Source organism: Sphaeramia orbicularis, chromosome 16 (genome assembly GCF_902148855.1).
Source record: "Sphaeramia orbicularis chromosome 16, fSphaOr1.1, whole genome shotgun sequence".
Lineage (NCBI taxonomy): Eukaryota > Metazoa > Chordata > Actinopteri > Kurtiformes > Apogonidae > Sphaeramia > Sphaeramia orbicularis.
In genome coordinates, this window is record NC_043972.1 from 34,517,056 (window position 1) to 34,539,177 (window position 22,122).

The 22,122-nt window shown below is 41.5% G+C and overlaps 1 protein-coding gene across 6 annotated transcripts; it reads right to left on the reverse strand.

Moving 5' to 3' along the window:
* Window positions 1-8,811: 8,811 nt before the first annotated feature.
* Window positions 8,812-21,744, reverse strand: arnt (aryl hydrocarbon receptor nuclear translocator). 6 transcript variants are annotated; one of them, XM_030157681.1, is made up of 21 exons: window positions 21,398-21,744; window positions 20,692-20,785; window positions 20,505-20,543; window positions 20,345-20,395; window positions 20,119-20,166; window positions 19,282-19,495; window positions 18,601-18,814; window positions 18,420-18,522; window positions 18,264-18,329; window positions 18,061-18,146; window positions 17,835-17,911; window positions 17,214-17,348; window positions 17,029-17,103; window positions 15,773-15,924; window positions 15,413-15,535; window positions 14,872-14,959; window positions 13,535-13,722; window positions 12,380-12,581; window positions 12,060-12,222; window positions 11,847-11,983; window positions 8,812-10,746 (listed from the first exon to the last, which is right to left on the reverse strand). In XM_030157681.1, the coding sequence occupies exons 1-21, from the start codon at window positions 21,432-21,434 to the stop codon at window positions 10,663-10,665; spliced, it is 2,376 nt and encodes a 791-aa protein (XP_030013541.1). In that variant the 5' UTR covers window positions 21,435-21,744; the 3' UTR covers window positions 8,812-10,662. The 6 variants fall into 6 exon arrangements, with proteins under 6 accessions (XP_030013541.1, XP_030013540.1, XP_030013539.1 ...); XM_030157680.1 differs by having other exon boundaries at window positions 12,060-12,234; XM_030157679.1 differs by having other exon boundaries at window positions 12,060-12,237.
* Between the last annotated feature and the right edge of the window lie 378 nt (window positions 21,745-22,122).

A 22,122-nucleotide genomic window follows, 5' to 3' on the forward strand; every position in this document is an offset into this window, starting at 1 on the left:
CTCTTGCCATTCTCTTGATGAGCATCAAGAGGTAGTCACCTGAAATGGTTTCCTAACAGTCTTGAAGAAGTTCCCAGAGATGCTTAGCACTTGTTGGTCCTTTTGCCTTCACTCTGCGGTCCAGCTCACCCCAAACCATCTCGATTGGGTTCAGGTCCGGTGACTGTGGAGGCCAGGTCATCTGGCGCAGCACTCCATCACTCTCCTTCTTGGTCAACTATCCCTCACACAGCCTGGAGGTGTGTTTGGGGTCATTGTCCTGTTGAAACATAAATGATGGTCCAACTAAACGCAAACCGGATGGAATGGCATGTCACTTCAGGATGCTGTGGTAGCCATGCTGATTCAGGTTGCCTTCAGTCTTGAATAAATCCCCAACAGCGTCACCAGCAAAGCACCCCCACACCATCACACCTCCCCCTCCATGCTTCACGGTGGGAACCAGGCATGTAGCATCCATCCGTTCACCTTTTCTGCGTCGCACAAAGACACGGCGGTTGGATCCAAAGATCTCAAATTTGGACTCATCAGACCAAAGCACAGATTTCCACTGGTCTAATGTCCATTCCTTGGGTTTCTTGGCCCAAATAAATCTCTTCTGTTTGTTGCCTCTCCTGAGCAGTGGTTTCCTAGCAGCTATTTGACCATGAAGGCCTGATTCACGCAGTCTCCTCTTAACAGTTGTTGTAGAGATGTGTCTGCTGCTAGAGCTCTGTGTGGTATTCATCTGGTCTCTAATCTGAGTTGCTGTTAATTTGCGATTTCTGAGGCTGGTGACTCAGATGAACTTATCTTCAGCATCAGAGGTGACTCTTGGTCTTCCTTTCCTGGGGCGGTCCTCATGTGAGCCAGTTTCGTTGTAGCACTTGATGGTTTTTGCGACTGCACTTGGGGACACATTCAAAGTTTTTGAAATTTTCTAGACTGACTGACCTTCATTTCTTAAAGTAATGATGGCCACTCGTTTGTCTTTACTTAGCTGATTGGTTCTCGCCATAATATGCATTCTAACAGTTGTCCAATAGGGCTGTCAGCTGTGCATCAACCTGACTTCTGCACAACACAACTGATGGTCCCAACCCCATCAATAAGGCAAGAAATTCCACTAAGTAACCCTGACAAGGCACAGCTATGAAGTGAAAACCATTTCAGGTGACTACCTCTTGATGCTCATCAAGAGAATGCCAAGGGTGTGCAAGGCAGTCATCAGAGCTAAGGGTGGCTACTTTGAAGAAACTAAATATAAGAGATGTTTTCAGTTATTTCACACTTTTTTGTTAAGTACATAATTCCACATGTGTTCATTCATAGTTTTGATGCCTTCAGTGAGAATCTACAAAGTAAATAGTCATGAAAATAAAGAAAATGCGAAGAATGAGAAGGTGTGTCCAAACTTTTGGCCTGTACTGTATATATATGAGAGAGCGAGAGACACACCCACCCCCCTTTCATTTTTTTGGATCCACCACTGACACCCCATGCATTTGTGACATATTACATTAAGAATCACTCTCATGTCACTAAACTGATGTTTCAGCAATGTAATGAAACACATCCAGTACCTGGCATGTTGACACTTCTGTTATTTTTTTCTTGCTAATTATAAACAAACAAAACAGAGATTTGCATTTGTTTGCATCTGTGTGAAGAAGCCACACCTTCTGAAACACAATTTTTTTTTTTTCACAAATATTTAATATTTGAAATTGTGCAAAATTTTAAGGTTGTCTGAAACTTTTGTCAACGTTAAACTAACTGGAAACGTTCATCAATCAGCCACTTTGTATTATACTTTATGCTGTACTAGAAACTGCAAGTAGTTGGACAAAGTGGATATTAACTACTTTAGATCCAACACCATGTCTAATAAGCTGCCAGGTAACATAAAGAAAGCAATTAGTTAATAAACTGTACAGGTAGGGATGTAAAGATATGACAATTTCATATCATGATTATTGTGACCAAAATTATCATGGTTATTATTATTATCGCAATATTGTTGAAATTGTCCTCAAAATGTTCAAAAAGTACTCACACACTCACTGAAATAATTTAATGAAGCTGTATTATGAAAATAAATAAGTAATAAAAAATAATAGGCACAATGTACTTTCTGTTGGCAGAAACATTCAAATATTAACATGTAAACATCAAAAATAAAAATGTGCATTAAACATGTCACCTGAGAGAGAGAGAGAGAGACAGAGATAGAGCGTGGGAGAGAGAGAAAGCTACCCAGAACGTCAGCCAATGACAGCGCATCGTCACAGAACGCCAGCCAATGAGAGCACAGCGTTACAGAACGTCAGCCAATGGGACCGCAGCGTCACAGAACGTCAGCCAATCAGAGCACAGCGTCACAGAACGTCAGCCAATGAGAGCGCAGCGTCACAGGACGAAAGCAAATGAGAGTGCAGCGTCACAAAACGCCAGCCAATAAGAACGCAGCATCACAGAACGTTGGCCAATAAGAGCGCAGCACAAAAGAACGTCAGTCTATGAGAGTGCAGCGTCACAGAACATCAGCCAATGAGAGCGCAGCGTCACAAAACGGCAGCCAATGAGAGCGCAGCGTCACAGAACGTCAGCCAATGAGAGCGCAGCGTCACAGAACGTCAGCCAATCAGAGCGCAGTGTCACAGAACGTCAGCCAATGTGAGCGAACCTTTCACAGAACGTCTGCCAATGAGAGCGAACTGTCACAGGACAGCAGCCAATGAGAGTGCAGCATCACAGAACATCAGCCAATGAGAGCACAGCGTCAAGGAACGTCAGCCAATCAGAGCGCAGCATCACAGAACGTCAGCCAATGTGAGCGAACCTTTCACAGAACGTCTGCCAATGAGAGCGAACTGTCACAGGACGTCAGCCAATGAGAGCGCAGCGTCACCCAACGTAAGCCAATGAGAGCGAACCGTCACAGGGCAGTAGCCAATGAGAGCGCAGCGTCACAGAACGTCAGCCAATCAGAGCTAAGCATCACAGAACGTCAGCCAATCAGAGCACAGCGTCACAGAACGCCAGCCAGTGAGAGCGCAGCGTCACAGGACGTCATCCAATCAGAGCGCAGCGTTGTCAATAACACATTCATTACATGTTTATGACAGTTAAAAACACATTTACTACATGTTTATAACACGTTAACACGTCACAGAACGCCAGCCAATGAGAGCGCAGCGTCACAGAACGCCAGCCAATGAGAGAGCAGCGTCAAAGAACACCAGCCAGTGAGAGAGCAGCGTCACAGAACACCAGCCAGTCAGAGCGCAGCGTCACAGAACTCCAGCCAATGAGAGCACAGCGTGACAGAACGCCAGCCAATGAGAGTGAACCGTCACAGGGCAGCAGCCAATGAGAGCGCAGTATCACAGAATGTCAGCCAATCAGAGCTCAGCGTCACAGAACGTCAGCCAATCAGAGTGCAGCGTCACAGAACGTCAGCCAATCAGAGCGCAGCGTCACAGAACGCCAGCCAATGAGAGAGCAGCGTCACAGAACGCCAGCCAATGAGAGCGCAGCGTTGTCAATAACACATTTATTACATGTTTATGACAATTAAAAAAACATTTACTACATGTTTATAACACGTTAACACGTCACAGAACGCCAGCATATGAGAGAGAAGCGTCACAGAATGCCAGCCAATGACAGCGCAGCATCACAGAACGCCAGCCAATGAGAGCGTAGCGTCACATAATGCCAGCCAATGAGAGCGCAGCATGACAGAACGCCAGCCAATGAGAGTGAACCGTCACAGGGCAGCAGCCAATGAGAGCGCAGCATCACAGAATGTCAGCCAATCAGAGCTCAGCGTCACAGAACGCCAGCCAATGAGAGAGCAGCGTGACAGAACGCCAGCCAATGAGAGCGCAGCGTCACAGAACTCCAGCCAATGAGAGCGCAGCGTGACAGAACGCCAGCCAATGAGAGCGCAGCGTCACAGAACTCCAACCAATATGAGCGCAGCGTCACAGAATGTCAGCCAATGAGAGCGAACCGTCACAGGGCAGCAGCCAATGAGAGTGCAGCGTCACAGAACGTCAGCAAATGAGATCGCAGTGTCAAAGAATGCCAGCCAATGAGACCGAAGCGTCACAGAACGCCAGCCAATGAGAGAGCAGCGTCACAGAACGCCAGCCAATGAGAGCGCAGCGTTGTCAATAACACATTTATTACATGTTTATGACAATTAAAAACACATTGACTACATGTTTATAACACGTTAACACGTCACAAAATGCCAGCCAATGAGAGTGTAGCGTCACAGAACGCCAGCCAATGAGAGCGCAGCGTTGTCAATAAAACATTTCTTACATGTTTATGACAATTAAAACCACATTTACTACATGTTTATAACACGTTAACACTTCACAGAACGCCAGCCAATGAGAGCGCAGCGCCACAGGACGTCAGCCAATGAGAGTGCAGTGTCACAGAACGTCAGCCAATCAGAGCGCAGCGTCACAGAACGTCAGCCAATCAGAGCGCAGCGTCACAGAACGTCAGCCAGTGATTCGAACCCTGAGATCACCGGAGCGGCGACATCAAAGCATGTTGTAATTCACTTTATAGGGCTCTGCGTCTGTCTGTCTGTCTGTCTCTCTCTCTCTCTCTCTCTCTCTCTCTCGCTCTCTCTCTGCGCTCTGACCAGGTCTGTGCAGGTCCATACTATCCCTGAATCTCCACAGTGCTCTCCATGCAGGTTCCTTCAACCATGTTTTCAGAGGCCAAACATTGCAAACTGACATGTGCGCCTAGAATGCCGCTTCTTCTGTACGAAATGAGCAGTATTGTGAGTTTTCAAAGCGCGGTAATCAAACACGGTTATTATGATAATTACAATTGAAACGGTAATACTAACCGTCTGGAATTTTACTGCGGTTTATTATTATACTTGTAATCGTTACATCCCTATGTATGTTCATTAAGTTACCTTAATGAAGACAGTTTTCACATATACGTGTAAGAGCATTAAAGTGTTATCTCGTGAGTGTAAAGTTTAATTTCAGACCATAAACTAGAAAAGCACTCGGAGAGCGCAGATCTCCGCCAAGCGCAAAAATTCCCCACATAATCGGTGATACAAATCCTACATTTATTTTTTAAAATAAAATCCGCCTTCTGGATCAGATCCGGATCAGCCTTTGAAATGTGATAGAGGACCCCATTGTCAATTCCTGAGTTAAATTTCATGAGTTTTGGTCAATAATTAAGCGAGATATTGGGAAACGAAAATTTTGGCCCCATTTACCACAATGTTAACGAAAATTTCAAAGTGATCCAGAATCCAGGATTTCTTCCGGATCACCCCCAAAAGTTAATCATTTCTTCCTTATCCCATTTCCAACAAACCCTGAAAATTTCATCAAAATCTGTCCATAACTTTTTGAGTTATGTTGCACACTAACGGACAGGCAAACAAACCCTGGCAAAACTAGAAGCACTCGGAGAGCGCAGACCTCCGCCAAGGCTGATCAGTGCCGCCCCCCCCCCCCCCCCCCCCCACGCCAAGGAGGTTATGTTTTTGCCAGGGTTTGTTTGTTTGTTTGTTTGTTTGTTTGTTTGTCCGTTAGTGTGCAACATAACTCAAAAAGTTATGGACAGATTTTGATGAAATTTTCAGGGTTTGTTGGAAATGGGCCCCCCCGTGGGCCCCCCCACCCCCGATCACCACCAAAATTTAATCATTTCTTCCTTATCCCATTTCCAACAAACCCTGAAAATTTCATCAAAATCTGTCCATAAATTTTTGAGTTATGTTGCACACTAACGGACAGACAGACAGACAGACACACAGACAGACAGACAAACAAACAAACAAACAAACAAACAAACTCTGGCAAAAACATAACCTCCTTGGCGGAGGTAACAATAAGAGAAAACAACCATGAAGAAGGGAATTATGGGTAATATTTTAGGATTTTCTGCCTTTTTAGCCATTTTACTCACTGTCCCTGAACTCACATGCATCCACTTTTATTCAGCAATCAATGAAAACATTTCTCTTTGAGTAATGTTAGTTCAGGGAGCATAGTGCTCTCCTCTCTCCTAGTGTTTTTCTAACTGTTGTTTTTGCTGCTGCAGATTTTCTGAGGGTCATTTTGCTCATGTAACAGAACAAAAACACACTAATTGCCTACATATGCTACAAGTGAAAAAGGTCTTCTCAGTAACAAGCTACTTGCATGAAAGCTTTTATTCTTTTTTGCAAATGTTTCAAAACATAGTGTGACAGCATTGTTCAAAAGAATGTAGCCTCACATGTGTTTTGCATTACATGTCCATCATTGAGAGGTTTGAGTCATCTGCAGCCGATTAGTGTAGAAGTGAGGGCATTTGACTTAGTATCAGTGTTCTCCCAGCAATGACCATAAGATCACACATAAAGTGAAAAAACATTACACATCTCTGGCTAAATTTGAGAGGCTGCATTTTTGAGGACTTGTTTTATAGAAACAGAGCCGGTTGCCTCCTGGTTTTAATGTGCTGCTCATGACTTGGCCAACAAATTAGTACAATCAATACAGTGTGCAAAGTTACAGTTGTAGCAGTGAATACTACCAGGTGATTTTCCAGTTTATCACTTGATTGTACAGTTGTTTTTTGCTGAATTCACATTTCCAGTATAGGAGTATTTCAAGACATGGGACTGTATGTTCACATAGTTTCACAGCTTTAAGTTTTACATTAAAAAAGAGCATGAAATGTGACCTTAACCATGGCTCTAAAACACAGTCTGCAGCCAACATACACCTTAATAATTATGTCTCAACGTAAACATGACGGCCACTTCACCATGAGTTCATTTTGTTGTTTATAAGCATTTGCATGCCTGTCATTTGATTATTAACACAACATACTTACATCATTTGAACTTTTGGGACAGTTTTATACAAAAAATTGTTTAGAAAGTTTATAAAAGTCAAAACAAAGGGGAGATTAATCTAACAATACAGTGTGTGTCATAACAAAAGTCTGAAATATTCTGTGGCTTGCAGCATCTCCTTTTCATCATCCCATCTGTGGAGTTTGTGTAAAAGACATCTGTCTGTCCTTGGTGTCCATCAGTCACTCTTCAGTTTGCTCTTCCTGGTATGCAGTGACAGAGACCACACTGTAAGGGTCCAGGACCAGCTGGGCACACCGTATGATCGTCACCAACAAGAATAAGCAGAGGAGGAAGAAGAAGAAGAGGACAAAACCAAGGTCCACGTCTATATCCAACCTGCCTGACGGGAGCGTTGGTGGGTCCATGCTCAACTGCTTTTAATCTCCAAGACGAGATGATCTATATTCCGCAGTTCCCGTCTTATCTGGTTACTTCTGGCTTGACAGTTTAAACCACCATAGTATATCAGTCAAACACTTCCAAGTGTATCTACTGAGCAGGTCTGTTTCTGAATGAGCTCCTCAGTTCTTCTGTTGATACTCACAGACATCCCATTGTACCACTGGTGTTTCTGTAAACTTCACCTTTCTTTCTCCAAACATTGACACCTACTGTCCTCCCAAAGACGGATTGGTGGACACGTAGAGCTACATTTGGCACCTGTGTCCTGCATAAATAGTTAATGTGGGGTTTGGTAACGACCAGGCTGTTCCTGAGATTACAACACTCTGGCATCTCTCTGGCCTCTTCAGGAGATGAGGTTTTTACCGGAGTCACAGGATCGATGGTCAGCATGAGGTACACACACACACACACACACACGACAAACTGGTCAAACGCATATTTTTAAAGCTGAAATGAATGCAGAATAAAATGCATTAGCAATCAATTCACTCCACACATATACCAGGATGCATGCACAAGGGTTATTTGGTTTTTTTTGTTTTTTTTTTCTTTTGGGAGACTAAAGCCATGGTGGATAGATAAGACCTGAGACAGATGAGGACATCGAAAAAAAGAAAACCTTCAGGAAGAGAAAGAGGATATGACGCCTTAGTGGCAATCCATTTGAGAGGGGTTGGAAACTGATCCTGACCAAAAAAAAAATGCAGATTGCATGTATTCTGATGCCACTACAGAGACACACACAAGTTAAGAGTAAAGTGACTCTATGCAAATACTAGTGGATCTCAATTAAAAAAAAAAAAAAAATGTTGAAGCAGAAGTAAATAACATGCATGAAAGTAAAGTCACGTTCAAGTACACGCAGGCGAAACCCTAATGTGGCATGACTGACATGTTAAACCACTCTCAGGCCAGTACTAACATTAATTCCATCCGTTTTCACCCCCAGGCTGTGAAAGAGAGGAGGGAACAGAGGGACGAGGGCGGAAACTGATCCAGGGAGATACCCACAGATCTCGGAGACGTCACCGATAAGATAGAATGGGGAGAGAAAACAGATACTGACCAATCAAAGCAATGCTGGATTTTGTTTCGTCACCAGTTAAGAACATAAAACTGTTTCGGGGAAGTGAATACATGGATGGATGTAACTAAAAACAGCCATGACTCTTGCATGAGCGTCATCAGTGAAGTGGGCTGCTATGTTACAAGTCAGCCTTTAAAATACTCCTAATGGACAAAACTGGAGACATGTATGATGGTGTGATTAAGGATTAAATGATGTAACTCAGTAACCGACTGTAGTGACACGTGTGGAGGACGTGCTTTTGCCTTTCTGTTTAGTTCAACTTCTTTCTCTGCAGATTTTATTTTCCATCCTTCTCTACTAACTGAAAATAAAATAACCCTCTTTGCTTTTACACATAATTCAGTGTCCCCACTTTAAAATCATATTGTTCAACAAAACAGTGCCTGAAGTTAAAGGGAAAAAAAAAAAAAAAAAAATAGAGGCTTAGTTTTTGACAATATAACAATTTAATACAAAAACCAAACATTTCTTTTTCTCGTTTACCATTTCATTTACATATACAGTATATTTATATATTTGTGTTTCTATGAGTGATAAGTTCACATCATTGAAAAGAAAACCTGGATACAGAGCAACCAGAGAGGTTTTTAACAATAACAGACAACAGTCACCAACATACCATCCTTTTGATGATGAAAATTGGACAATTACTAACATGGGTTTTATATACAATTCCATGATTTGTCATCACAAGAGTGCGAGTGTTACACGCAGACAAATTTTAAGGGTCAAATTTTAACTAACTGCAACATTCGTCTACAATACAAACTACAACTGATTGTAAAACACAGGATCTTGTTGGCAAAAAAGAATAAAATCAGTTCTTGTCACAAACAAAAGGACAAAAATACTAAAAACACTTTTTGGACATTCTCACTTGTAGAATGAATCGTTTTCAGCTCTCTTCATTCCATTTTTATCCTGAATACCCTGATCAAACCGTTAATTAAATACCAATCGCAGAAGGGCAATGGAGACGTCAACAGATGGGAAGTTAATAATAAAAAACAACACTTAGGAGACATATCAGTTAAATCAAACATTACTACCATTTCTCTCAATTTTAAAATAACATTAAGGAAACATTTATGACAACAATAAAGAATGGCTTTAAAAGTACACAATTCCTGCTTGTTAATTATTGCTTTGTGATTTTTTTATATTTCTTATAGAAACAAAATCAGAGTACAAAACGCCTATACTTGGTAGAGGGTAATGCAGGGAAACAGAAGAATAATCAAGCAAGTCAGACACCTTATGACTGTGTAAAGTTGAAAATGATACTGTACGCATCCGTTTTACAGACATACACACATGCACACTGAATATATGTATATGTGGCAAAGTACAATAGATTGGTTGCATTTCCAAAGGGCACCTGGACAAACAAACAGTATAGAGCCATTGTAACACTATGCATCTGTGTTAAAGCACATTACTCAATGAAGAAAAACCTTACATGTTCCTTAAGAGGAAAAATAAAATTATTAAAATTTATAGGTGAAACCACCGGTAGAGCCATCTACATATAAAACTGAACTCAGTATAAATCTACACAATGTAGAAGCGCTCCATGAAAGCAGTGCTGACATGCAGAGGCATGCTGTGGACTTAAAACGGTGAGTGACACTAGCACAGACAGCGGTGGTTTGTGTGCAACAGCTGAGAATAAAAAAACAAAACAGAAAAAAAAAAGATCACCAAAGCTGTATATCCCTGCAATTTCCTGAGAGTTTAAATCAACAATTAGGGTGATTAGTCCTTATGCTATAGGGTTAAACAGCAACATACACTCTTCTCACCAACGCCTGAGAAAAACCAGGAACATACGAGCAGAAAAGGCCTTTGTGTGTGTATTCACGTACTGTTAGATACCAGAGTGTAACAGTGTGATTGTGCAGTCTATTCAAGTGTGATGGTGTGATTGTGCGCTTTCATATATTTATATATTATATCACATATCTACAACATAAGTTGTTGAGCTTTGGGCAGTGCTAGCTAGAAAATTCTCTTACATGGCTGAAATATTGTTAAAATATTCCTGTCAGTAGCTATTCCTTGATTTTTCTCCCTTGAAATACCTATAGTCAGATATTTCCCTCCACCCTTAACTGGCTTGTGGCAGTGCAGTTTAAGCCATGCAAAGCAAGGGAAGAGCGCTACTCTCAGGAGCAGGAAGAGCGAATGAAAAAGAGCTAAATATATAACAGTGAGGGCAAAAAAGTAGAGAAGACAGAGGAATCCACCAGCAGAGAAGAGTGGAAAAGACGTGAACAGATCACTCGTTGAATGAAGAGTACATAGGAATCTCAAAGTCATCACTGTTAAAGTTGGCAGGTTGGTCCAGCATAGACAACACGTCCTGAATCAGAGGAGACACAAAGGCATCAGGGACTGCAAAGGTACCAACAAGTTCAATCTCTAACTTTTGAAGACCATTATGACATCACTTTAAGACTGAGCTCATGAACAAAAAAATATGACTTTGGGTAAAAAGTCACCAGTTACATGGGAAGTTATAGGACATAATATATGTCAGTGTTCCTAACTGCATGTTGTCTTGCTAAATGAACAATGGGTCAACTTATGATTTCTCAAAATAACACTTTTCTCAAAACTAAGACTGGTTCATAAGAGATTAAAAATGCAGAACTTACATATTTGTATGTAATATAAAAGCAAAAAGAAATGATAATTTCTCATTATTCATCATTACAGGGATGTACAAGGGTCAACAAGGACACACTAGTTTTTGCGTTATGGGAAGTCCAACCAACACAGTTTACATTGGTGGTTTTGCAATCCATGTTTGCTTCATTCTGTGTTTCTTTTACCCTGCAATCATTACAATTTATTAGCTTCATGATGCAATTGATTTTTACAACCTGTCAAAATCATAAAACAACTTTCAAGAGAATACATGTATGATTGGATTTTAGACCTTTTAAGGGACTGCGGAAACCCTGGAGAAGTAAATCTGCATCAAGGGACAATGGAGAGAAAAACAAATAACTAAAAAGGGTACAAGTTTATTTTTAAAAACTCCACTTCCTGGTTGGGGAGGGGCGGGACCTAGCCTCACCTATTAAGCCACACCCAACCATTTAAGAGGAAGGGTCAAGCCCAGGACATTCCCTTTCCTTTGTCTGAAGGAGCATGCGGCCTGTGTAAGAGTTTAACCTATTAATCGGATCCATAGATACATATTTGAATAAGTTGTACTTTATGCTGCGGTCATTTCAATTTTCTTAAGCATGTTTGGAATTGTATTGATCATAGAGTTCTTGTTTTTCCTTTGTTTAAAATTTACATTATCTGATTCGTTCATCCTGTAAATAATCTTGAAGACTAAAATAAAATCATCAACTGAATCCCTGACCAGTTTCATATCTGACCATATTATTCAATCTCAACCAGCCCTTTAACGTCATGCTTCATAGTTTTTACATTTATCATACTCACAGGAAACATGTCTTGCTGGTTGCCCTGAGCGTGAGGATGCTGCTCTGTGTTACTCTGCGAGTGCTGCTGGCCTTGCCACTGGGGCCACACTGCCTCCGCTGCTCGAGAGGGGAACTGTGGCCCGGACTGAGAGCCATCTAAACCAAGGACGAAGAATTGAGAGATGTGCCACCATCAAACAACGCCTACAATGCACATATTCACATGACCTACCATAACCGTTGGTGTTGAGGCTGGCGCGTGCATTAATTTGTGGGTAATTTGCACCACTGGTTTGGGTGGGAGCAGCACCTGTGGGCAACTGGCCAAAAGAGTTTGAAGAGCCTCCCCCAAAACCTCCCATTGGAGCAAACGGTGGAGACATGGTCTTTGCCGCCTGTGGAGCCACCTTCTGGTTAGTAAAGGAAGAGTATGTTCATTTACTCACACACCACATGCCAAATGAAAATACTTCAATAATTAAGTTAGACACAAATATTAGTATTTTGTTTGATTTGTACATGAAAAGAAGATGAAGTGTGTTGTTGTCGTACCTGGTTGCTAAACTGTGGTCTGGCTCCAGCTCCAGCTCCAGTGCCGGGCCCAGGCCATCCTCCGGTTGGTCCCCCATGTAGTGGGCTGCCAGTAGTGGAAGGGGTCACGGTCTGTGGCGCTCCATTCTGACGAGAGATCTGAGCCAGCATCTGCCCCGCTGAGTGAGTCTGCTGTGCCATCTGTGGAGCCATGTTCACCGGCCTGTAGAAAAAAAAAAAAAGTGTTACATGGTTTATTCTAATAAAGCAAAATAATTTAGGCATATGATGACACGTTGTAAGAATTATATTGAATTTTTCTAGACTCATTTGTGAGTAAAGAATAGCCAAGACAAACTTTAAATCCAAGTTCAATGTAGAGTGCATACTTAATATTAATAATAATGGATTAGATTTATATAGTGCTTTTCTATGAACGCATACTCAAAGCGCACACAGTGGGTCCATTATTCATTCACTCTCACATCCTCCCTCTGGTGGTGGTAAATTACATATGTAGCCACAGTTGCCCTGGGGCAGACTGACGGAAGCATGGCTGCCAATCCGCGCCTACGGCCCCTCCGACCACCACCAAACATTCACACACCAGTGTGAGTAGCAGCACTGGAGGCAAGGGGGGTGAAGTGTCTTGCCCAAGGACACAACAGCACATGGACAGAGCGGGATTCAAACCGCCAACCCTTTGGTTATTGGACGACCTGCTCTACCAACTGAGCCATGGCCACCCCAAAACTTTTTGGGTTTTGAGGAGACGATCATTTTTGATGGGCAGCATCTGCTTCCACTTATTCACACATGGAAAGCTTTAGATCTTCTGTACCCTTTATACAGACAAGTCAGTTTTATGTATGCAGCCCAACATCATAAATCCCACATTTGCTTCAGTTGGGTTTATAATCTGCAGTGAAACAGGTGTTGTTTCCACAAAAATTTGCAGATATGTAAATCAACAAAAAACCATAAATATTTATTCTGTTCTTTGCAGCAGATCAGTAGCTGGGAGTATTGGGAGTTTTCCAATAGGCTGTTACTGGAGCATATTAAAACTATCTTCATTCAATCCATCTGGAGGGCATATACGATACTATACTACTATGACAGTGTATGACAAAACTAAAGTCACACATGCTGATATACACACAAAACAGTGCCTACCTGTATGTGTCATTTGGACGACCAGCAGTGTAGTTGTTGGCTGGAGGGTAGATCTGGTTGGATGGAGCGGAGGTGGAGGGCAAGCTTTTAGTCTGATCTGGGCCTTGAAACAGTGACGAGTAGAGCTCTGGCTTCTCCATGCCCTTGCTGTGGTCTGGGCCTGCTGCTGTCACGGGCTGCACTGGCATCTGACCAACCGACAAAACCATCAGCCAGGGCAAAAAACACACACAAAAACTCATTAAATGCCGAATATTTGTGACAACTTATCACCTCAAAGGAGAAACACACATGAACAGGATGTCCTCACCACATCTAATTAAAATGTGAAATATCACACCTCAGTCGACTTCCCATACTGTCACTACAGCATATATTTTAATTTACATACTGCACAATAAAAAATACCTCCAAACAATGTCAACTAGAGACATATGAAATATAAGAAGGCATATAAAGCCACCAAACATCAACAGCAAGTCACATCTGAAAGGAAGTAAATAAGACAAAATCCACATCAAATAAGTCATGAGCACATCTAAACCACAAGCACTTTTTTTAGGTAAATGTCTCCTGGTTTTATGTATTTGAAGACCAAAAAGTAACACAGAGAAAGTTTTATAATTATTTAATTATTCCAACATAAATAACAGGAAGTCCTTAAAAAGCTGTGAGACAGAAACTCTCATTACTGGCTAAACAGTCAACATCCTGCCATTGTGTTCTATAAATATCCAAAAAATTCACAACACAACTTACAATGACAGATAACTGGCAATTGTCTGTTAAAGTGGTCTGTTACTGTGTTAACTCAAATAATAGCAACATTCATTATTTTAATGACCGCAATTATTGTTATGGTTTCATTATTTCACTCAGTTGCCTTAGATTGGACTTTTATTGTCCATTTTACTGTGCTTCGTCAACTCTTTCATATTGAAAATTAGGCCTTCATCTCTATATAGAGGCAAATGTTTAAGATGATAAAAATCTATTATTGAACTGACTGTTTTAATCATTAAAAATAAGCCAAATGAACACTGGTTGCCTTTTATCAAATGTGAGGATTTGGACATTTTCCTTTTCATATATGACCACAATTTGGATTATTGCTCAAATAAACATGTCATTTGAATACATGAACTTTGATTGGAGGGAGTTAATCTAAAAAATAATCCACAGACTAATGGATAATAAAAATAACAGCTACATGTGGTCCCAATCAAAGAACAAACAAAACACCAATGTTTTGTGGAAAAGCTGAACAGAGATTCATTTACTCAAACCAGCAGTTTATTGGACCTGTACATGTGCGGTAGATGTGTGTGTTGGCGTACCTGTGAGAGCGTGACTGGTCCTGCCTCATATAGACCATCTCTGGGTCCACCCCCTTCGAGCTCCGTCTGCTGCTGCTGCTGTAGCTGCCTGGAGAAAGACAGAGAACGCGTGTTGATGTGAAGTTGGATAAAAATAGCCTCATTTCCATTTCCATGCCTTCCGCTGTTGAGTGAGAAATGCCAAACACCTGCTGACAAAAAAAAAGGCATTCGACCCGCCACCGGTCACCATGGCAACATAAAAAAGAGAAATGAGGACAGAAGAGGAAAGAGTGATATGTCTGTTAAATAAAAACATACTGCTCACATGCTACACCATCTGGGTTGAGTGTTAAAATACTGCCCATATAAACCATAGCTTGAAAACTAACAATAAAACATGCTTCTTATTTCAACACCACAGAAGAACAGAGACTGAAATGAAGTGGAGATGAATGAAACTCAGAGGTACTACAGTTAAAAACAGAAGTAGTGTCCCATGAAGAAGCAGCCCCTGGTCTCCCATGCAGGGGGAGGAGAGTCAAGTCAGGCTTGGTCTCACCTGGTGGCCACCTGCCCCGGGCTGAGCACCACAGGAAGGCTGTTTGGGCTGCTCTGACCCAGGGAGGGGGGCAGCGAACCCCCCGGGGAGGAGATGGGGGTGAGGGGGTCCTGAGTCGAATTTCTAAAGCCCCACAATCGGAGGTGGGGACAGAGGAGAGGTGTAGGGAGAGAGTGATCAGTGTGTGGTTTCTTAAAAAGGGTGTGAGGGTGAGGGTGACAGAGTTAAACCTTCACACAGAGCGATGATTCACAACACTCACATTTCAGCTTCTTTCATCATGTGCTGTGTTTGATTGTGTAATCATGTTAGATAATCATCAGTATTGGTAAAAAAATCAGTCAGGAATATGTGACTCACTTGACATTGACATTGGTACAGATGATGTACTCAATCTCCTCTGAAAAGGGGTTTTGGAAGGTGAAGGAGCTTGTTCTCATCCAGATCCACTCTCTTGATTTGTAGCGGAACCGAAACATCACAGACAGAACCTGACCCTTCAGCTTCACCACCTGTGAACAGAAGTACAACACACCATAGTAGTAACACAGTGTTTTCACACCAAAAGTACAGCATACTTCCATCAATACCAGAAATCCAGTGGGTAATTGGAAAACACAACAGGACAGCACACATTTTCCTCAATTTATGTTTGCATTGTTTTTTGATTAGGCAGCTGTTCAATCACGACCATGTGACAACCTTTCCCCTTTTCTAAAACTCAGATGCAGTTGTATAAGAAGCAAATTAGAAAACTCATGTACAAGTGGTCCAGAAGAAACTATTCACATGTAACACATAAGAAAAAACACATCTGTGGGTTTTGCAGGTTGTCAAAACCCAACCCTGATGACAAAAATTTGGTTGATAGAAAACATAATCTTTTAGGAATTACTATTGCACAAAGCCAACAGAGAGCATGAATAGGTCCAATTAGCAAAGAGTCAACATTTGTCATACATGTGACTTCTATCACATCCCAAAGCTATAAGGATTTTCTTATGTATGAATGTGAACCATCATCTGTTGAGACACATGAGAAATGTTTAATTTACAAACTGAAATCAGAAATGAGCTGTACTGACAACAAAAACTTCATTTTGTAAATTACATGCAACATATAAGAACATCTGACGTTGAAAAACAACTGAAATTCTAAGAGCAGAATATCAAATGGTTATGTTTAAGAGTTGTTGAATTAACTGCCTTTAGTAAATTACACATGATCTAATAAACTTTCTGGCACACCAAACAGTGATTTGCTTTTACTGCAGAACATACATGGCCTTTTTCTGTAACATGCACCTTTGCTTTCTGCCCATATTCTGTGAAGACACAGCCCTAGTCTGCTGCTGATTGGAGAGTGTTTGTTAGCTAAGGTTATGGTTAGAATCAAAGGCAGAGTTGGACAGTCAAGGAATACAGGTGTGAGTAAAACTGATACAGAGAACTGATGCAGCACATTTGTAAATGTCCAGTGAAACATGAGATTAAAAAACAAAACAAAACAAAACAAAACATGATCTACAACCTGAGATGACCTAGGTAATTACAAAAAATACCAACAACCAGAGCTTGGTGATGGTGTTATTTTCATGTACACACAAAGCCTTTACCTGTTGGAAGCTGTCTCTGAGTAAACCCTGGTCTTCAGGGTGTGCAAACTCGAGAATATTCTTTCCCAATAATTCCTGTAATACCAAGCACATAATACAGCCTCGATTAACTCAAAAAACATTTATACAATTTGTGGGATAAAGCCAGTGAACTAGCAGTTGTTTCCAGCTGTTGGGTGTCTTACCTGGGGCTGGTACCCGACTGCAGCCATGCAGCGATGATCTACAAAGGTGAACATTCCCTGGCAGTTATGGCGTGAAATGAACTCCACTGGAACACTGACACTGTTGATGTCTGTGTCACCTGGACAACATGTCACCTTAGGGAAAAGGAGTGATCCCAAATTTAATCTCAACACAATGCAAAGATGATATACAAGCTGCTGCCATTATGTTTAATAGGTCAAAACTACAGTGAAAAAACTAGGTGGATTTAAATTGTTTTATCTGTTTGTGAGTCTGGCAAAAGTCATCAACAGAGTAAAGATGTCTTGTTTCTTCTGTATTTTTTAAGAGTCATGAGTTGATCAATATGTTACAACTCAAAGCTTACAGGCAAAAAAAGATTTCAAAACACAGTGTGTAAAAGAGCAAACATCAGGTATTATGCACTATAGATAAGACTGTGGACTGTGACCATATAATACCTCCTTTTGGTAGATATAACTTTTCAAGAGAAAAGATATCTCTATCATCTTAGATAATAGTGATTTTTTTTCTTAGACTAGAGATATGAGGCAAAGATCAATATAGTTTGTAGACATATACAAACTTAAATGTAAAAGAAAGGTCGTATTTCTTCATACCTGTAATCTCCCAATGGCAACTAGACAATAGCGACTCCCCTGAGTGTTGTCGGCTTCATCATCTGTTAATGACACACCTTTAACACAAACAAACAAAATGTGTCAACATGCACCGAAGAGAACATGATTTATGAAATGGAGCTGCTGCCTGTATAAGCCTTAGCCATATTACAAACCAAACATAAGGGACTGTATATGAAAACAATTACAGAAGTATTATTTTTACCAGCTGGGGGCCAGGACTTGATGTATCCTGTACAATGGACTACAACATACTGGGGCTCTCCCTCCTTGGCTGTACCCAAGCCATTCCTGAGGAGATGAGAGGAAGTGTAATGTGCAGCGGTAATCTCCTAACCTTATCTAAACCTAAAAACATCTCATGTCAACTCCAGGCATGAAAAAAAAATGCTGTTTGGACGTCATTACCTGTTTCTGTTCCTAAGGAAGTTCAGTCTATTCATAGACAGCGGCTCCACTGGACATGTGCCACACCTGCAAATACCAACAGACCCGACACATAAACAACTGGTGCATCAAGGCACAATATCAATAATGAGGTGGATGAAAGAGTGGGTGTCACACCTCATTCGGCAGATGAATGATCGCCGGGCCCCCATAGTCATTCTGGCTGAGGACTGTTGGCTTTCCTTCTTGACTGTTCCTGTCTTTAAGTCCAACATCCTCCCTAAAAGCCAAACAAGTGTTTAATGAACTTTCAGATGAACTATAGCTACATACATGTATTGATGTGTGTTCTTTGTACCTGTATTGTTATTCTCTGCAGTGGAGAGCTGCTCCCTGAGCTTTTCTGTGTCGTCTGGGTGGAGCTGATCATAAAGCGAAGAACCAAGCCACTCTGCCTGTGCCTGGTTGAGGACGGGTGTCAGGGAGTCCGAGACATAAACGATGCGGCCAGTTTCACAGGACACCACGAACAGGAAGCCATCAGCTGCCTCCAGGATGAGGTGCTTCAGTTCCTGCAGAAAGATGGCATCACAGACATACTAAGATACAAATTAATTAAATCATTAATGCAAATGTATAAAATTACTTTTCATTCAAAGTTCACCTGAGGGAATGACTTGTGCAAGTATGTGTTTATACATGAAAACTTTAGACTGCATTACCTACATCAAACTTAGTAACAGCCCTTCAGCTACATTTAGTCCTGTAGGCTTAAAAAAAGGTGCGACTTTCACTCCCTCTTCACCTGATTATCACTGAACACAGAGGGTTTAATGTGAAGTACTTTGTGGCTTTAACCCCCTGCATACACTTCCTCCTGTCTGTTTACATCTACAACAACCAGAAATGTCTTGACAGAATTTGTCCAAACGTACACTGGGAAACTTTCTAAGCTTTCGCCACTATAACAATGGTCTGAATTCAGTTTGTTAATTTTGCATGCAAAATGTTTCAATCTTGTCCAACCTGTTGCTCATACCTGGTCAGTGAGAAAAGAGGGTTTGTACGACCCATCTGCATTAGTACTGCCACTTCCTCTCAGAGACTTCATATGGGACACAGCCATTCGCAGGATTGTTAGTTTGTCAGGTTTCCGTGCTAGTGCGCTGCAGGTGGGCACCATGTCTGACAACTCTGTGATATAAGCTGTCATCTTGTTCCGTCTTCGCCTTTCAATCTCACTGTGGTTCTCCCTGGAGTGAGGAAACCAGGGAGGGAGGCAGAGGTTGAGAGGATAGGAAGGATTGAGATGGGGGAAAGAGACGGGCAGGTGGACAACATGGAATAGAATTTAGAGTTAATGTTGCAATGTAAGTGTGCCAACTGGGAGGAGCGAGAGAATGATAAGTGAAATAAATGGACGCACAAAACAATAACGTGGAGTAAATGATCTATCAAGATGGAAGTGAAGAAAGAAGACAGTCTGGTCTTTCAAGGTGTGACAAAAGAGAGGAGGTGCAGAAAGAGAAAGACCCTTCAGATGTCCTGAGGGGGGGGGGGAGAAAACAGACAGAGAGGACAGTTGCTCAAGAGGAAGGGATTACCAAAGTGAAAGAAGTTCCTGTCTCACACACAGCATAGCGGTTAGTGACACATAACATAGTGGTGGGTTCAATGAGACAACCAGTTGCTTTTCATGGAGAAGCATTCTGACAGGCACCAAAACAGATGCACAGAGCAGCGAAATATACCAGTTATTTGTGGTGTCAAAATGACAATGTGCTGGAGTCCCAGCAAGACAGGATAGTATATGATCAGTGCAGTCAATATTGATACAGGCAGGAGCAGGAGCCTTCCATAGCGGAACAGGCCATACCTGGCTAGTTTTTCCTTATCTGCAAAACTCTGATCTTCTTCCAAAAACCTGGAAATGAAACCAACCCACTAAAACATAGGCCCAAAAAAGGCTACCAAAATAAAAAAGAAGTGTTAGAGAAAAAAAAATGGAAGGGAGAGGGAGAGCAGCATGGTTTTTGTTTCAGTACTGTTACTCCCCCACAGCCCCTTCACATACTTTTATTTGGCCAAATTAATCATCCTACCTGGCAAACCGCTCTTTGTCATTGTTGGACCCTGATGTTTCATCGTCACACCTGAAGAAACATAGAAACTATTATTCCTTGTTTTATCAGCTGAGACAGTCTAAATACTTGATACCATCTCTCACTGTCTGTTAAAAGAACATCAACTGTGACACTGTACCTGAACAACTTATTTCCCTCATCATCATCAAAGTCTGGCCTAAAATAAAGAGAAGAGAGAGTTCTGAGAAGCTTCACACACTATTCTCACAAGTTTGCATTTTGGCCACAGCTGTTAAAAACAAAAGTACATCTGTCAGCAAATCAAACACATTACTGATCCATCAGCACAATTAACACAAACTTACGCAGCTCGTCTTTTGTTGGCTCCTTTTGGTACAACAGCCCCACCACTTGCTTGGGTCCCACTTGTGCCCATACCCAGATTTGGGTCTGATAACTCTATCAATAACAGAGAAACAGAAAAAAGCAATGTCGCAGATTTGACAATTGATTTCCTACTGAAGTAATGAAATTGAAACTCAACGCCCATTGACGCCCACCTTTCGTGGACAAATAATCGTTAACGGATAAATCTGATACTGAGTTTAATTCAGTGCCTTTGCAACATGCCTGAAGTCATCTACCAACTGATTATTATGGATTCATGTCTAAAGATATTCAAGGTACATATAGGATAAGTTAGCTTTCTGATGGTCAAAATCCAAACAGTTCTAACTGCTCGCCGCTTGCTGGTAGGCTAACTTGGTATTTATTTTTAACTTGGACCTCCAAATTAACCACGTATGTTTAACGTCTCATGAGAGCTGTAAGTTCAAACAGTTCATCAATCGAGTGTCTCTGAGCTGGCTAGCTTGTTAGCAATCTACCTCTTATGAAATGCCCCGCTAGCGTTGCTGTCGCCTTAGCTTGGCTGCTAAGCTAACTTAGCCGATGCTGTCACGCTATCTTTGGGAAAGTGTCCACTTTGGCTGTGCATGAAAGAATCTCATCTAAAAAAGCCGTAAAGTACTGTATTACTAAGTACATGTTGTAACTTTAATAGAACTTTACCTGGGTTTGATGAGGACATGTCCGTGTGGAATAACATAAACAAACAACTTCGGCTGCGGAAAAAAAACCCCAAAACCCTCGCCCCTCCCCCTAGCTAGCTACCGATAGGCTAACCAGTTCCTTGCTGATTTCCTCGCAAATGAGCCTTTACTTTATGTTATAGAACACTATTGCCATAATTAGTTAAACTCCGGAGTCACCCGAGAATTTCAAAGGCAGATTAAAATATAGGTGTATCTCATTCAGTGGTCGTTTTCTTGTTTTGTCCGGGTTTAAAGCCCCTTTCTGTTTAAGATGGCGTTCAGGGCTAGCAGAGCGCAGGCTGTCTACTGTGTCTTCTACTCTGCTCTCTGATTGGACGACGAACAAGCTGGATACAAAATACGTCAAATGTTGGGAAATCCGTGTTTTGCTCCTCCCCGCTGACAGGACGAAAAAAAGGATAAAATCACGGTCGCCTGCGAGAGAGCAGCTTTATGACTCAACAGTCATTTACTAGAATTGCTTGTTTTTCTGATGTTTGTAAAATATGTTTTCCGGTTCATGGGTGGAATCAGCGATAGTCCAGTCAGATATAATCACCTTCAATGACCCCATTAGAAAGTCAATGCTGTATGTAATCAGTGGTGGATGAAGTTCATAGACTGTCAGTAACTGCAGTGTCCAGTGTTTTAGCTTAAGTATATGGATTCATGATTGAATGGTCTTTTTTTAGACACTACTCG